This window comes from Lucilia cuprina, chromosome 5 (assembly GCF_022045245.1).
Source record: "Lucilia cuprina isolate Lc7/37 chromosome 5, ASM2204524v1, whole genome shotgun sequence".
NCBI lineage: Eukaryota > Metazoa > Arthropoda > Insecta > Diptera > Calliphoridae > Lucilia > Lucilia cuprina.
In genome coordinates this window covers 45,147,859-45,165,872 of record NC_060953.1, presented here as the reverse complement: position 1 = coordinate 45,165,872, position 18,014 = coordinate 45,147,859, and the positions used below count along the sequence as shown (strand labels likewise).

The 18,014-nt window shown below is 25.2% G+C and overlaps 1 protein-coding gene across 1 annotated transcript in view; it reads left to right on the top strand.

Annotated features, from left to right (window-relative positions):
- Positions 1–18,014, top strand: part of LOC111684214 (uncharacterized protein PB18E9.04c-like) — a 97,310-nt gene that overhangs the window by 78,584 nt on the left and 712 nt on the right. Inside the window, exon 5 of the mRNA XM_046952491.1 lies at positions 8,897–9,212. Coding sequence (XP_046808447.1) covers positions 8,897–9,212 — 316 coding nt within the window. The remainder of the gene's footprint in view (positions 1–8,896; positions 9,213–18,014) is intronic.

Here is an 18,014-nt window from a genome sequence, read left to right as displayed (position 1 = left end):
TCTATAGTCTAGTCTATAGTCTAGCCTATAGTCTAGTCTATAGTCTAGTCTATAGTCTAGTCTATAGTCTAGTCTATAGTCTAGTCTATAGTCTAGACTATAGTCTAGCATATAGTCTAGTATATAGTCTAGTCTATAGTTTAGTCTATAGTCTAGTCTATAGTCTAGTCTATAGTCTAGTCTATAGTCTATAGTCTAGTCTGATGTTTAAGCCTTATACATTATTATCTGCATTACTTGGCATCAAATCTGTAATGATAGACTCAGTTATTAAAAATGTTACAAATCTTGCAGCCAATTTTTTTAGTAAATATTTATAAATTTTAAACAAAACTTATTGTTTCAACAAAATAATTTTCCTACGAAAAAACAACATCTGTTTTAATATTATGCTTTTAATGAAAATAGTAAATTTTATGTCAAATTAAAAACGTAAAAAAGAAATCTTATTAATTAATTTAGACATTATTCAAATTCGATTAAAAAATCTTAAAAAACAGCTAAAGAAACAACAAAATAATATATCATGTTGTTAGTTTATAAAAAAATTGTCTTATTTTTTATAAAAAATATATGTATGTATATGTAGGTATAAATAAATACAAATCTTAAACAATTGTGAAATTGTAAACAAATTTGAACATACGAGAGTGAATGTAAAAAAAGCCACAGAGAAAACCCACACACAGAGACTACAATTGTTTGCAAAAATTATATAAAAAAAATGAAAAAAAGTTCATTTAGTTAAGAAAACAATTATTTTGGTTTGAGGCAACATGTAAAAACAACAACTACCTTAGCATTTTTATTTTTTTTAATTAAAAATTTCAGGTAAATTCTAGGAATTAAGCAGCTTGTCAGCCTACACAGAGGTGTCTTGTTTTTATTTTTTTGCCAAAGGTTGTTCAACAATTTAACAATGAAAATGTAGATATTGAAAACAATTAATTATAATAATAAAAGTACTATGTTCAGTGTAAATAAGTATATCATTATAGATATAGTTAATAAAAACAACAATAACAAAAAAAGAAATATAAATATTTATAAATTAAAAACAATGTTTTTTGTTTTTAAAAATTGTATAGTAAACATATTAAGCACTATGGGTCCGATTTGTTGGTTGTTAAAAGTAAACAATAGCAATGATCGAGTGTTTTCCACAAAACCCTCAGTTATTAAAGAGTGTAGTATATTCTATTAGAATCTTTCTGTTTAGCTTAGTTTAAATTGTTTAAAAAAGCTTTAAAGCCACATTAAACTGCAAAAGCTTTCCATATAGAAAAAGTTTGCAGCTTTTATGTTTGAAAAAAAGTTGAGAGTCAACTTTTATTATTAAAAAATTATATTTTTTTAAATTTATTTTTATTATAGCCAAAGCTTTTTGCAGGCATAAGTCGAAAGCTTTACGACTTACTTATTTCATTAGCTTAGAATTGATTAGAAAATAATAATGTCAAAGCTTTATGTTTGCTAAGTTTTGAAATTGATCTCTGCACGAACTAGAACTTATCTGTCATCAGTTTAACTAACAAAAGCTATAGATTTTTCTTAGCGATAGCTTTTAAAGTAACTCAGTTTGAAATTGTATTCCTTACATTCTATATTACTTGGCTAGAATTGAACAGATATTTTGTAAATTCTTTGCTTTTTAAAACTAAAATATTTTTCTAAATTTTTAACTTGTTTAACCACTGTGCCATTAGTTGACTACTGTTTTTAATTATATACACATTACAGCATAATTTCCTCAATTAGTGTTGAATAAAGAAATTTATTGAAACAATATATAATTATTAGAAATCACCGCAAGCGATTTAAACTACAGGGAAAGCTTATAAAACGGGACATAAAATTAAAGCTTTTAAATTTAGTTATTTCTTATAGAGTATTTCATCAGTTAGAGTTATAAGTGTAGTAGCTTTCTCTTTACTATACTGTTGTCATTACTCTCTTCATTACCTTGCTGCAACGCTATAATGACTTTCAAGCTCTAAATAAAACTTTAGAAATAAGCTTTGAACTTAAATGTTAATTGTGATTCTTTTGTAATAACTTTAGTTTTATGTTTAAATGCAATAGCTTTCTGTAAGTGTAGTAACTTCCTCTTTATCATACTTTTGCCATTACTCTCTGCATTACTTTGCTGCAATGCTATAACTACTTTCAAACTCTTAATACGACTTTTGTGTAAAAGCTGTGAACTTTCATATTCAATTCCTTTAATGCAGTGATCAAACTTTTAAAATCAGTTTTAAGCTTTTGCTGTTGGTTTAAAATTTAAATATCATTTGATTGCTTAACAAAAGCTTTTATGTTATTTTAAATGAAAAAGCTTATTAAATGCAAAGTTTAAGTTTAAGCCATTAAACTTAAACATTGATGAAAAAGCACAACGATTTATTATCCTTTGATCCAGTGATCATATTTTAAAGCTTTTGATATTAGTTTAGAAGTTAAATATCATTTGATTGTTAAACAAAGGATACAACTTTAATCTTTTACTTTCAATTACCTTTTACATGTAAAGTTTTGCTCGTTTACCTTGTTAAGATAATAGAAAAGCTTTAATTTTCTCAATATAGGTCGCAGAGTTTTAAGCTTTTGTAAAGTTTTAGCCAAATTTATCGCAATAGCTTACAGTTTCTAGAAAAGCTTTAAGCTTCAATATATGTTGAAAATCCACTGTTTTTTTTCTAAAGATTTTTTATGAAAATAGCAAAACATGCAAAAAAGAAGGTGTAACTGTCAAAACAGGTAAAAATAAATTAAATCCGTCTTGAATTATCCCAGTGGGAGGGTAAAATAGGAAAATAAATAATAACACATATATGTATGTATATATCTCCACAAAGTCTACATGACAATACCACTAAGCCAGTCTAGTGATTTATGATGATTCTACTAATGTTCATTATAAACTTATAACATGTTTTCAACCAACTGTCCGTCCATCTATTAGGCTGTCTTACTGTCTAACAAATTCTAAATTCTAATATATATGCATTTGAAAACAATTACATTACAAAACAACTAAAATGAATTTATAAATATTCATCTCTAGATTTGTATAACCGTGTAGTGTGTCAAAAACAATAAAAAATGTGAATAAAACGTGGGATTTCCTTAAACTATGTGTTTTGTATATAAAGTGGATAATTTTAGAATTCTATTTCTTAAAATTTTTTAAAATTCTATTTTTGTTTTTTTATGATATGAGAATGATAAAGAAAAAGCTAATTCAAAACAAAATTATTATTAAAAAAAAAAGCTGTAATAAATCAATTAAATGAACATTATATGTTTTTTATGAATTTACGATTTAAATCATAAAATGTTAAAGAAGTTTATAAAGTTCCAGGTGTTTAGATTTATACCTAGTAGAACTACCATAAACGTATTTCAAAGTCATTAAACGTATTCGAATTGAAATGTCAAAATATCGCTTTGAACTTGTATGTTCATTTCTTTTTGAATGGTTTATGGGTTGTAAACTAACTCACTATCCTCAGCATTATCTGGCATCAATGTTGTAACTACTTTCATTTTCCTTCTATACAAATCATTATTTAAAGTTTTTGCAATAAATTTAAGATTTTAATACCATTTTTAATTGCTAACAAAAGCTTAAAATGCATTTTAACAGCAAAAGTTTTTCATCATTTCTAAGTGTACTCACTTCTTTCGGTATAACCCACCTTTCATCGATATTGAAAGTACTTAAAATCTACTGAAATAAACTTTATACTTTGTAGATAAAACATGAAAATGGAATAAAAGTTTTCCATTAGATTTCAACTACAAAAGCTTTCTGTCTAATTAAGAGTACATATTTACTTGCTACTCTCTGCATTGTTTACATCTGCATAAATTCGCTAAAATTCCTTAGATAGGATTTGATCGTTAAAGCTTTTGTTACTTGCTTAAAAGTACAAGTTATAATTGTTTGCTAATAAAAGCTTTTTATTAGTTTTTAAGTGCGAAAGCTAATTTTAGTATTTAGCTTTAGTTAGCTTTATTTACATTATCTTTTTTTAATTTAGAAATTTTAGTTAGATTCAGAACAAATACTTTAGCAGCATTTTAACATTTTAACAGCAAAAGCTTTCTGCCATTTTAAGTCCAAGGTTTAGTTAGTACTTACTATCTATATTACCTAGCAGCGAGGTAATTTTTAAACTTTTATTATATTTATACTATAAAGCTTTTGTTATTAGCTTTAAAGTGCAATTCATTATTGTTTGCTAATAAAAACTTTTGGTCAGCTTTTAAGTGCAAAAGCTAGTTTTTAAGTATTTAGTTTTACTTAGCATTGTTTATGTAACCTTCTTTAGATTCATGACAAATGCTTTAGTAGCATTTTAACAGCAAAAGCTTTATGCCGTTTTAAGTCTAAAGCTTTACTTAGTACTCTCTATATTACCTAGCAGTGATGTAACTTTTAAATTGTTATTATATTTTTACTATAAAAGCTTTTGCTATAAAGCTTTTGTTATTAGCTTTAAAGTGCAATTCATTATTGTTTGCTAACAAAAGCTTTTTGTCTGTATTTAAGTGCAAAAGCTAGTTTAAGTATTTAGCTTTACTTAGTATTGTTTATGTAATATTCATTAATTTAGAAATCTTAGTATGATTCATGACAAATACTTTAGCAGCATTTTAAGAGTAAAAGCTTTCTGCCGTTTTAAGTCTAAAGCTTTACTTAGTACTCTCTGTATTACTTAGCAGCGATTTAACTTTTAAACTTCATGCTATGAAGCTTTTGTTTTCGAAAAAGCTTTAGAAATTTCTGTTGATTCATTACAAATACTTTAGCAGCATTTTAACAGCAAAAGCTTTTTGCCGCTTTTAGTTTATAACTTTACTCAGTAGTCACTATTTTACCTAGCAGCGATGTAACATTCAAACATACATCAAATTCATATTTTTAAGCTTTTATAAACTTTTTCGAAAAGAAAATTATTAACTGCTTACAAAGGCTTTAGATAGCTTTTGAATTTGTAAAGTTTTTAACCAGTATATGAATTAATATCATCAAAATTTTTATTAAAGTATTCATACTTTAAAACTTGATGATTGTTTTCATACAAATGCTTTAGATCAAGTTTAAAACTACAAAAGCTTTTTAGAGGACTATGCATAAAGCTTTAGTCATTACTCTCTCTCTCTGCATTATATAACGATTATTATGCACATTATTCTTTAAATTAAGAAAGAAACAGCAATATCTGTTTAGCAGAAAACTTCTTTAGAATGATCTTTGATTTCACAATATATATATTTTTTTCGATCTTATAATGTACACATTCTATGTCGTTATATTTTAATAGCGAAGTCGATTCATTCGTCTGTCTGTCTGCTGTTTTTAGTTGGTTAATGTTTTATAAAACACAAAATTGCTTACAGTTAATAACTAAAATCAGGGCTGGACAAAACATAAAATTTGTAACTGTTATAAAGGGTATAGAAGTTTCGTTTTAAACTGTATATAACATTTTATCTCATTTCATTTGTCAATTATTTTATTACATTTTTTTTTTGTTGTTTTCAATTATCATACCAATTGTGTTTGTAGCAAAAAAAAATCCATTAGCTTATCATTGAATTTAATTGGCATTAAGACTACTTAAATACTACCAACATTTTTTTATTGATTTAGAAAGGTTTCAATTATACTGCGCAAACCAAATATGCAGACAAAGTAGGAATCGCAAAAGCGGAAGAATAATTCATATTATAAATATCTAAAAAAATCTATTATTGTAATTTTTATTTTTATAAAAATTACGCAATTTGCTAACTAGTTCACTTAATCCAGTGGCAGAAATTATTTATACAGAAAAATTTTAATAATGAATTAAACGAACAAGTGAAAAGCTCTAGTTCACCTAATTCACTGGCAGAAATTTTTTAGACAGAAAAATTTTTTAAAATATTTTGATTCTGATTTAAACGAACAAGTGTGAAGTTCTGCCTAACTATAGAGTATCTTAGAATTCGTCATTTCCAAAGTATTCTTTTAGTTTTATTATTAAAGTAGTTCTAATTGTTATTAGCTTGACAGAAGTTCTAGATATCAGAAACACTTCAAATCGCCCACCTTTATTAAGAGTGTGTATGTATGTAGCTATTTCTATTTTTGGTGTTGTTCAGTTTCTGTTTGTTTTTTATTGAAAATAAATCAAAGTTTTTAAACACGTTTTAAATTTTTTTTATATAGATATATTTTTCGAAATACATTAACTTCCTTATTCATAAACAACATTTAATTTTATAAAAGTTTTATAAAACAAAGTTTTCATATGAAATTTGATTTGTAAATATTGTGTATAATAGTTTTTTGTTATAGAACTTGTTTGTTTATAACAATTTTTCACAGAATACTTTGTGTTTTTTTGCTGTATAACAGTTTTTATTTTAACAAAATTTTGCAGTTATTTTCCATATCTTTTATATAACAGCTTTTTGCTAAGACACTTGCTGTATAACAGTTTTTCTATAGAAAACTTTGGTGAACAACATTTGTTTTCTTTTTACATTTTTTTTGTTTTTTTTTGTGTGTTAGAGTTTTTTTTAAAGATTTTCTGTATAATAGATTCCTTTTCTTTAATAAAGTAAAGTTTTTTTGTATAACAGTCTTATGTATAGAAAATTTTGAGTATTTCTATAAGAAATTTTGTGCACAACTGTTAACTTTATGGATTATAACTGTTTTTCTTTATAAAAAACTTTGTTTATAAAAGTTTTCTATGGAAAAAATATTAATAGTTTCCTCTACAATTAATTTTGTTTTTCTTACGATTTCCTAAAGAAAATTTTGAGTATAACCGTTTTTTCTCCTGAACAGTTTTCTCTATAAAAAAATTGTGTTTAGCAGCTTTCTCTATTCAATATATTGTGTATAACAGTTTTCTTAATTTACAAATTTGTAAAAACCGTTTTTTCTAAAGAAAATTTTCGGTATAACAGTTTTCTCTATAAGTAATATTGTATATAACAGTTTTTTCTATTCAATATATTGTGTATAACAGTTTTCTCTATTGACAATTTTGTGTAAAACTGTTTTACTACAGAAAATTTTCTGGATAACAGTTTTTTCTAATCATCGTTTAATGTATAAAAGTTTTTGTATAACAGTTTTTCCTAAAGAAAATTTTCTGTATAACAGTTTTCTCTATAGAAAACATTGTAGATAGAAGTTTTTTCAATTAAAGATTTTGTGTATAACAGTTTGCTCTATAATCAATTTTGCATATAACTCTTTTTTCTACATTTTTCTCTATAGAAAATTTTTTGTATAACAGTTTTTTCCCTTAAAAAGTTTTGTGTATAATGGAATATTTTGTGTATAAAAGTTTTCTCTATATTGTGTGCAACAGTTAATTTACTGGAACATTTTGTTTATAACAGTTTTCTGTATAATTAATTTTGATTAAAACTGTTTTTCTATAGTTTTCTCAAAGAAATTTGTTTGTATAACAGTTTTCTTTAAAATCAATTTTTCATAGAAATCATTTTTCTACCAGTATAATAGTTTTGTATAACAGTATTTTCTGTTGAGAAATTTTAGTATAAAATTTTTTCCCTGTTTTGTGTATAACAGTTTCTTTCTATTAAAAATGTTGTTCATAATTGTTTCTTCTATAGTTTTCTTTATGGAATATTTTGTGTATAACAGTTTTCTTTATATAATGTGCAACAGTTGAACATTTTGTGTATAACTGTTTTCTGTATAATTAATTTGTTTAAAAATGTTTTTCTATAGTTTTATCAAAGACAATTTTTTTGTATAACAGTTTGCTCTACTGACAATTTGTTGTATAACAATTTTCCCCTTGAAAAATTTTTGTATAATAGTTTGCTCTATAATTTTTTAAGTTTATTTTTTGTTTTTTTTTCTATAGTTTTCTTTATGTAATATTTTGTGTATAACAGTTATCTCTATATTCAGTTAGTCAATTACTACTTGAGAACAGTTATTTTTATTGACAATTTTGCGTATAACAGTAATTTCTATTGACAATTTTGTGTGTGATAGTTCTTTATCTTGTCATTTTTGTGTATAACAGTTTTATCTAGTTTTATCTAGTGTAGGACAGTTTTATCTAGTTTTTTTTTTAAAGAAAATTTGTAACACAACAGTTTTCTAGGTGAGAATTTCATGTAAAACAGTTTCTTTCTTGAAAAATTTGTGTATAACAGTTATTCCCATAATACAATTTTCTATATAACAGTTTTATATAATGACTGATTCTTCATTATAGATTTTGTAAAACACATTTTATTCTGTATAAAAAATGTTCAAAATGTAATTCATTTAAAGTTTTGCGTATAACAGTTTTCTTTTATATTTACAATTTTTTGAAGAATATTTCATTTAAAACATTTTAAAACTGTGAAAATTTAAAAAAAATATTTTTAATTATAAAACTATTTATTTCAATTTATTCTCTAATTTCAATCTACGTTGTTGTTTTTATATTCTATTATTAGTTGTATGGTATCGATTTTCAATAGTTAATTTTACTTTAATTTTTGTTAACAAGCCATTCAATCATTTTATAACACAAACGTGTATTTGTTTATATATTTCCATTTGTTGTTGTTTCTTCTCAACAATATTTATAAATAAATACAAATATGTATGTAAATATGATTTTAGTAAAATAAAATAATAATAAATAGTAGTTAAAAAAACTACAATACAAGTTATTGTTAAAAAAAAACACTCGTACATTGTTATTAACAAAAAAATAAAAAAAAACTTTAATTACATTGATTAGCCATAAAAACAGTTAATTTATGCGGTCTTAAACAAAAATGAATTATTTTTAGTATTTTTACTAATATTAAAAAAAAAATAAATTTTTTTTATTAATTTTTTTCTCTCTTTCAGATGTCAGATTTTTCGGATAGTTCACAGAGCGGTGTCATCAGTCCGGCAACATCGTTTATTGAAAATTTCCATAAGAAAAATGGTACAGCTGCTTCATCGGCCAATAGTTCACCCAGTATTAGTACAATGGGCTCAACATCACCGGCCATTATTAATGGTGGCGGTGGAAGTACAATTATAGGGAACAATAGCAGTATGGTTATACCAACAACAGGGAATTCATTGGCCAGTACATCAACAATGGGTCGTCAAATAAATACTAGTTCTAGTTCAAGCAGTAGTGTTAAGGAAACATCATCACAACAGGTGAGTGAATGTGTGAAAAAGAAAAAAATATATGTATTCTCTATAGAATAATATATGTATTCTCTATAAAATATTTAGTTTAAAAGTTTTTTCTCTTTAAATAATTTTGTGTATAACAGTTTTTTCTTAAAAAAAATTTGGATATAACAGTTTTTATATAGAATTTTTTTTTCTATTTTTTGTTTTTATTCACTTTTTTATAAAAAATTTTGTGTATAGCAGTTTTTACATTAGAAAGTTATTTATAACAGTTTTTCTCTACAAAATATTATTTTTAACACTTTTTTGTATAAAATTTGAGTATAACAGTTTTCTCTAAACAAAATATTGTGTATAATAGTTTAATTTACAGAAAATTTTCCGCACAACTGTTTTCTCAAAAAAATAGCGTATAACAGTTTAATTTTATAGAAAATTTGTGTATTATTGTTATTTTTTGTATAAAAATGTTTATGTATAACAGTTTTGTCTAAAGAAAATTATTGTATATAACAGTTTTAAAATATAGAGAATATAAGTATAACAGATTTTTCTATAGAACATTTTTATCGAATATATTTCTCTACAGATAATTTTGTGTATAACAGTTTTCTCAATTTAAAATTTAGCTTTCCATAGAAAATGTTGTGTATAACAGTTTTTTTCTATAGAAGATTTTGTGTATAACAGCCTTCTCAGTTTTTTTTCTACAATTAGTTTTATATATAATAGTTTTCTATATATAGAAAATCGCTTGTTTAACAGTTATCTTAAAAGAACCTTTTGTGTATAACAGTTTTTTTCTATTTAAAATCCAGCTTAATACAGTTTCCATTAAAGATATTGTGTATAACAATGTTTTTCTATAAAAGATTTTGTTTATAACAGCTTTCTCACTTTATTCTACAGTTACTTTTATATATAATAGTTTTCTATATAGAAAATAGCTTGTATAACAGTTTTCTTTAAAGAAAATTTTGTGTATAACAGTTTTATTTATAGGTAACTTTGTGCCCAACAATTTCTTATAGAAATTTTTACTTTGAATTACTTTAACTCCAGAGAATTTGTTGTATAACAGTTTTTTTTTAATTTTTAACAGTTTCTTCTAGAAAATTGTGTGTATAACAGTATTCTTTTATAAATGTATACATATTTGCTGTATAACAGTTTCTTGTATAGAAATTTCCATTTTTTTATATATTTTTTTAAGAAAAATTTTTGTGTAACATTTTTTTCTAGAGAAAATTTAGCTTAAAACTGTTTTTTTTATAGAATTGTATGTATAACAGTTGTCTTTTAAAGAAAATTTTGTGTATAACAGTTTTTAATGAGAACGTATAGCTTAAAACAGTCTTTTCTTTAGATAATTTTTTGTATAACAGTGTTTTTCTAGGGAAGTTTTATGTATAACCGTTTTTTTAGCTTAAAGCTGTTTTTCCTTTAGAAAATTGTGTGTGCAACAGTTTTCTTTTAAAGAACATTTAGTGTATAACAGTTTTCTTTTATAAATGTATACAAGTTTTGTGTATAACAGTTTCTTGTATAGAAATTTTCATTTTTAAATTTGTTTTTAGAAAATTTTTTGTATAACAGTTTCTTCTAAAGAAAGTTTAGCTTGAAACAGTTTTGTGTATAAGAGTTTTTATGGAGAATATGCAGACTTTAACAATCTTATCTTTAGATAATTTTGTGATGTATAACAGTTTTTTATTGTATGCATAAAAGTTTTCTCTTAAAGAATATTTTGTGTAAAACAGTTTCCTTTATAAAACTGTTTTTTTTCCTTAAAAAAATGTGTGTATAACAGTTTTCTTTTGGAGAAAATTTTTTGTATAACAGTTTTCTTTTGGAGAAATTTATTTGTATAACAGTTTTCTTTAAAGGAATTGCAGTTTAAAACTGTTTTTTTTTAAATTTTATTATCAGTTTTCTTTTAAGGAAATTTTTGTCTACAACAGTTTTCTTTCTAGAAAAAATATAGCTTTATTTTTATTATTGAATATAACAGTTTTCTTTTGGAGGAAATTTTGTGTATAACTGTTTTTTTTCTGAGAAAATTTAGCTTAAAACTATTTTTTCTTTAGAACATTGTGTTACAATTTAGAGAAAAATTTGTGTATAACAGTTTTTCTTTTAAGACAATTAAGCGTAAAACTGTTTTTTCAATAGAAAATGTTTATTATAACAGTTTTATGTATGTAAACATTATTCTAACAGTTTTTGCTTTTCAAAAAGTCGACCATATAACAGTTTATTTCATAGAAATATTTCATATGAAAGTATAAACGCATCAACATTTCCCTCTCTGTTACACACAATATTAATATTTAAGTGTGTGTGTGTTAACACATTTTGTTTCTTTGCACAGCCCTAAAGTATGCAAATATTATTTACATAAATAAATAACTCATAAATTTTTCTTCTATTTGAGTGTGTGTTTTAGATTTATTGTTGTTTTGTGGCGTATGAGTAATTATTAGTTTGAAATGAGTTTTAATGAATTGAAATATTACTCATACGCTCTTTTAAGGTAAATTGAGTGGGTTTTTATATCTTGTGATGTTTTATTTATTATTTTTTGGAAATATTTTTTTTGAACGGTAGTAATTGAATAGAAATATTAGTTAAATTGCCTAAATTAGTTAAATGAATTTAAATTTGTGATGAATTTATTATTTAGTAGAGAAAATCAAAAAAAGGCAACAAAAAAAAAAAAAAAAAAAAATGATGATTAATTCTAAAAATAATTCTAGATAAAAAAGATATAACAAAAAAATGCTTAAAATATCTTTTAAATTTTATTAAATATAATTAAGATTATTTCAATATTTATCTTTTAATTACTGACCAAATATTAAGTGGAATTCTTGAGAATTTCTAGTTTGTATTCTTTATTAGATTCATAAAAATTCTTTGCAAATTTTAATCTTGAAAACATTTGTTAAAATGTGACAGTTGGAAAGAAGAAAAAAAAAAACAAAATATTTCAAAAATGTCTAAATTAAATAAAATAAAAGTTTTATTTAATTATTAAATAACAAATATGAATAACTAGACATTTGGTGGAATCACAAGTGGGACATGTTTTTTTTTTCTTTACAAATTATCTAATTTAAAGTATGCGTTAATATTTAAAAATAATGAAGAGCTACTGAAAATTTTAACGTGAACTATTATAAAACTAAACTCAATGGAGTATTTATTAATAGTTCCTTAAACATTCGTGTAGTGTTTAAATGTTCACAATTTCTTTAAACCTCCAGATAGTAAAATTTTTTGCCAATTAAATTAATCACGTGACTTATCATTTATCCTCCTCATGAGTTATTCACGTAATTTTGTAAGTATTAGATTGTTTAAATTTTACCTCTTAACAATTTCTATTTGTTTAAATTAAATTTTCTTTCATAAACTTATCAATTATTTAATTAAAAATATCGTCTTATAAATATGTATTTTCATTTCATACTGTGTAATAATTATTTTTAAACAATTATTTAATCATTAAATAGTTATAATTCATTTGATTTCTTTGCTAATTCATTGCATTTACTCATTTATTAAACGTTTCATTTTTGATTAGAGGAGGGCTTATCGTGAGGTGGAAAAACACCTCCTCTCTTACCTAAATGCTTATGAAAATGATTGAAATGTTATCAACAAGTATTTTAGAAATCTAAATATGTTTTTAAAAATGAACTAACTACATGGTCATAGACAGGTGGTGGTGGTGATGATGATGATGATGTGATGTCGTCTATAAAATTTAATGAGCTTTTTAATTGATATTGAACGTATTTGTGGCGAACAGGGTAATAGAGAGACTTGTGCGAACATTTAAACATTTTTTAGGGAAATTATGTAGAAAAGCTGTTGTATGTAACATATTGTATAAAAACCGAAAAAAACTGTTATACAAAAATTTTCTATAGAAAAGTTATACCTGAAATATTCATTAGATAGATAGATAGATAGATAGATAGATAGATAGATAGATAGATAGATAGATAGATAGATAGACAGATAGATAGATAGATAGATAGATAGATAGATAGATAGATAGATAGATAGATAGATAGATAGATAGATAGATAGATAGATAGATAGATAGATAGATAGGTAGGTAGGTAGGTAGGTAGGTAGGTAGTTACATCGAACCCGTTTATGTGTTAGTGTTTCTTGTGAAACCCCTTTCTTGGGATACCTACTTCTAATTGACCAGTTGTATGGTATTTATTCTCATATCTCGAAGCTCTTGAATAAACCAACTAAAGTTCATTTACACTTTTACTTTTGCCCAAAACAAAACATGACATACAATAGATTGGAATGTTCCAAATGTTTCGGTAAATTATACTTTTTATCGCGTCTTTCAATTACATTTATTTTGTAACTTAATAATTATAAAAAAATTCCCATAAATAGATAAGCGTAAAGAAAAAAAAAACAAGTTAGTTATCAATATTTTAAAACAGTCAAAAAATTTTATCAATATTTTAGAAAACAAAATATAAAGAAACAATAGAAAGTAAGAGACTTCATTAAGTGGCAAAAAAGATTATCTACAGTTTTGAAATTTTTTTTAATTTAAAGAGAATTTCGTTAGAAAATAATAGGAAATCAAAATGGTCTAAATATTATGTTTTTAATGTCAAAATTGCTTTAGATAATAGTTATATTAACTATCTATGTGTTAGTAGTTTTCATAAATATAAAAGTTTAGTTCTTTTCATTTCATGGACTTTATCTATTTACCGTAGCAGTTATACATTTAAACATTAACTTGTTATTTATATTTTGGCGTCATTTTGGCTGTTTTTTTGTTTTCTTTAAAAGCCATATGTAATTGTTTTTATATTTTGTTTATTAACTGTTTCTGCTATTGATTTAAAGTTCAAATTTCTTTATATTTTAATCAAAAGTGTTAATTTTTTAAACCGATTTTCTAGCAGGTATTGCAAATTTTTAAAACAAATTTGAATTTCTCTTGTTTATAAATAAAACAAATAAAATTTATCAAAGACGTTGCATTATCTTTATTGTGTTATTCCAAATTCCTTTCCCCCTTAAGATCCAAAACTTTAATACTATCAATAATACTATTTTTATCTAATTCCCTCATAAAAACATCATCTTGATAATGATCTAAATTTACAAATTCTAAGGCGTTTTTATTTACTAAAACATTTTCTCTACACTTTGCCTTCTAATTTAACATCTTCATCCGGTAGATGAATCCATAGCTATTCATAATAGTCGTAATAATTATTGCTCCAAATATGATAAAATTATTTAAATTAGCAAAAGTACCCTTCTAACGCTCACTTATTTGTTTAACAAAAACAAAAAAAATTAGTGACTGCAAAGAAATCTATGAGTCATTTAAATAAATAAATAATATATTTTGAAATCATCATTAATAATTTTATTACTACAACTAATTAGAAAATTATATATTCTTATGACAAAGAGGAAAACTTAAATTTTATTGTTGCAAAAAACGTCTGATTTAAAAAATTACAAATAGAATAATTTAGAATATTTATTTTTTTTAATATGAAGGAGTTGAAATATCGACTATAGTTTCTGGTTTCGATTGTAGTCTGATCTATATTCATGACTATATTCTGGGCAGTAGTCTCGACCATAGTCTGGTTTATATTCTTAACTGTAGCCTGGTATATGAATTAGACTGTAATCTTGTCTCCATTATAATCTTGAATGCCGTCTTGCCTAAAGCCTTGTCTATATTATTGTATGTAAGTAGTCTAGGTTTCAGTCTTGCCTATGGTCTTGACTATAGTCTGGTCTATACTATCGACACCATTATAGTCTTGACTGCCATCTATAGTATCGACTGTAGTCTAGGTTGTAGTCTGGGTCTATAGTCTCGATAATTTTATGGATTATTGTGTTGACTATAGTCTGGTCTATAGTATTGAATATGCTCTATTATCTTGACTAGAATCTGGTCTATAGTCTTGACTATAATCTGGTCTATAGTTTTGACTATAGTCTGGTCTTTAGTCTTAACTATAAACTGGTCTATAGTCTTGACTATAGTCTCGACTATTGTCAGGTCTATAGTCTCGACTATAGTCTGATCTGTTGTCTCAGCTGTAGTCTGACCTATATTCTTGATTAAAATCTTGTCTATATTGTTGATTAAAATCTTGTCTATAGTCTTGACTATAGTCTGGTCTATAGACTTGACTATAGTCTGGTCTATAGTCTGATCTATAGTCTGGTCTATAGTCGGGTCTATAGTCTGGTCTATAGTCTGGTCTATAGTCTGGTCTATATTCTTGACTAAAATCTGGTACTATAGTTTGGTTTATAGTCTTGACTATAGCCTGGTCTATAATCTGGTGTATAGACTCGGCTGAAGTCTGGACTGTAGTCTCGACTATAGTTTGGTCTAAAATCTTGACTATAGTCTGGTTTATAGTCTTGACTATAGTCTGGTCTATAGTCTTGACTATAGTCTGGTCTATAGTCTTGACTATAGTCTGGTCTATAGTCTTGACTAAAATCTGGTCTATAGTCTGGACTGTAGTCTTGACTATAGTATGGTCTATATTTTTAATTATAGCTTGGTCTATGGACGGACGATATTCCAGTCTATAGTCTTATATGTAGTCTTATCTATTGTCTCATCTGTAGTCAGGTTTATAGTCACGGCTGTAGCCTGGTCTGTAGTTTGGGCTAAGTTTGTGTTATGGTCGCGACAGTAGTCTGGTCTAGAGTCGCGATTTAAGTCTGGGTTATAGTCAGGCGAGTAGTCTTGTCTATATTCTTAAGTAAAGTGTGACTAAAATCTCTACTCTATTGTCCTGGCTATAGTCTCGACTATTGTCTAGCTTGTAGTCTGTACTTTCTGGTCTATTGTTCGATTCTAATCTAATCCAGCGCCGAATTAAATTTGGTCTATAGTTTTGACTATAATCGATTCTATAGCCTCCACTTTAGTCTCGAGACTATAGAATCCATCTAATCTATAAGCGATATTCTCGACTATATTTAGTTTATAGCCTAGTCTACAGTCTTGATTATATTCTTGCCTATTGTTTCGATTATAAACTGGTCAATTGTCTTGACTAAAGTCTTATCAGTTATCTTTATTGTCTTGATTATAGTCTGATCTATAGTCTTGATTGTAGTCTCGACTATAGTCTCGCTTATAATATAGTCTATAGTCTATAGAGTCTGCTATATTGTCCTTAATATAGTCTGGTCTATTGTTCAGACTATAGCCTGGTCCATAGTCTCGACAATAGGACTTTATATTGATAGTCTGATGTATATAATAATATTTTTTTGTCCTATCTAATCGGCTTTATACTTAACATCTTGATTACGAACAATATATGACAAATCTCCCAAGATTTGTAACAACACTTTCCTCAGAAACAATTAATAATCTCACCTATCAATAATAATCAAACATTTGAAAAAAAAATTTCACTAGAAGAATACACATTTAATAGAAAATAATATCAACCTTAACTAGTAGTTCCAATTAATATTTATCATTTTCATAGAAAGAAAAAACAATAAACACATTTTTTTAATAAAAAATGACAAAATCGTATTTCTTTTGAATGGGACTGACATAATGATGATAGAAGTGTGTAGGGTCTTTAGCTTAAATACTGAGTAAATATATATAACAAAAAAAAAATATTATTCATTAAAAAATATATATTAAACCTTAGAAAAGACTATAGTTTCGATTTGTATGAGATACTTTGACGTAAATGTGGTTTCTTTTTATATGTATTTATATATACAAAAAAAAATCGTGTCTAAAAGATAAGGTTTGCTTTATGCAGGGTAATTACTGAGTAATATAATTAAAAAAAATATATATTTTTAGATTTAAATTAATATGCGTAACACAGAATCTTGGTTTTATTAAATTGCAAAAGATTGCAACTGCCGCAATATTAAGAAAAAAAAATATAAAAATTAATAAAAAAATATTTAAAAAACAGGGAAATTTGAACTTACTTATAAATGATATCTGCTAAAAAGTGTGTCACTTTAGCAGAACTAAGTAAAAAGTGGGGAAAATCCTATATGATGATAGGTTATTTTTAGTATAAATATAATGTTTCAATAACTAAATATTTTACCTTTATCTAAAAGATAACGTTTTAAGCTACCTCCGAAAAAACATTTAAATTGTTGACAATTTTGTTTTTAAATTTTTAATAATTGATCAGAGTTTTTTTATATACATTAGTCATTTTGTCAAAGTCTTTATGAAATGAAATCATTTTTGAAATTTAAAATTTCGACTATAGTCAAGTCTTTACTACAATCAGTTTAATATCGACTAAAGTGAAATATATTTGTCCAGTTAAAAATCGATGCCGTATCGTTGTAGAGTTGTATGTCATTAACATTTTTAAAATAAAATTTTTTGAAACAAAAGTCTATAGTCTAGTCTATAGTGTAGTCTATAGTCTAGTCTCTAGTCTAGTCTCTAGTCTAGTCTATAGTCTAGTCTATAGTCTATAGTGTAGTCTATAGTCTAGTCTCTAGTCACGTCTATAGTCTAGTCTATAGTCTAGTCTATAGTCTAGTCTATAGTCTAGTCTATAGTCTAGTCTATAGTCTTAGTCTATAGTCTAGTCTATAGTCTAGTTTATAGTCTAGTCTATAGTCTAGTCTATAGTCTAGTCTATAATCTAGTCTATAGTCTAGTCTATAGACTAGACTAGACTATAGTCTAGTCTATAGACTAGACTAGACTATAGTCTAGTCTATAGACTAGACTAGACTATAGTCTAGTCTATAGACTATAGACTAGACTATAGACTAGACT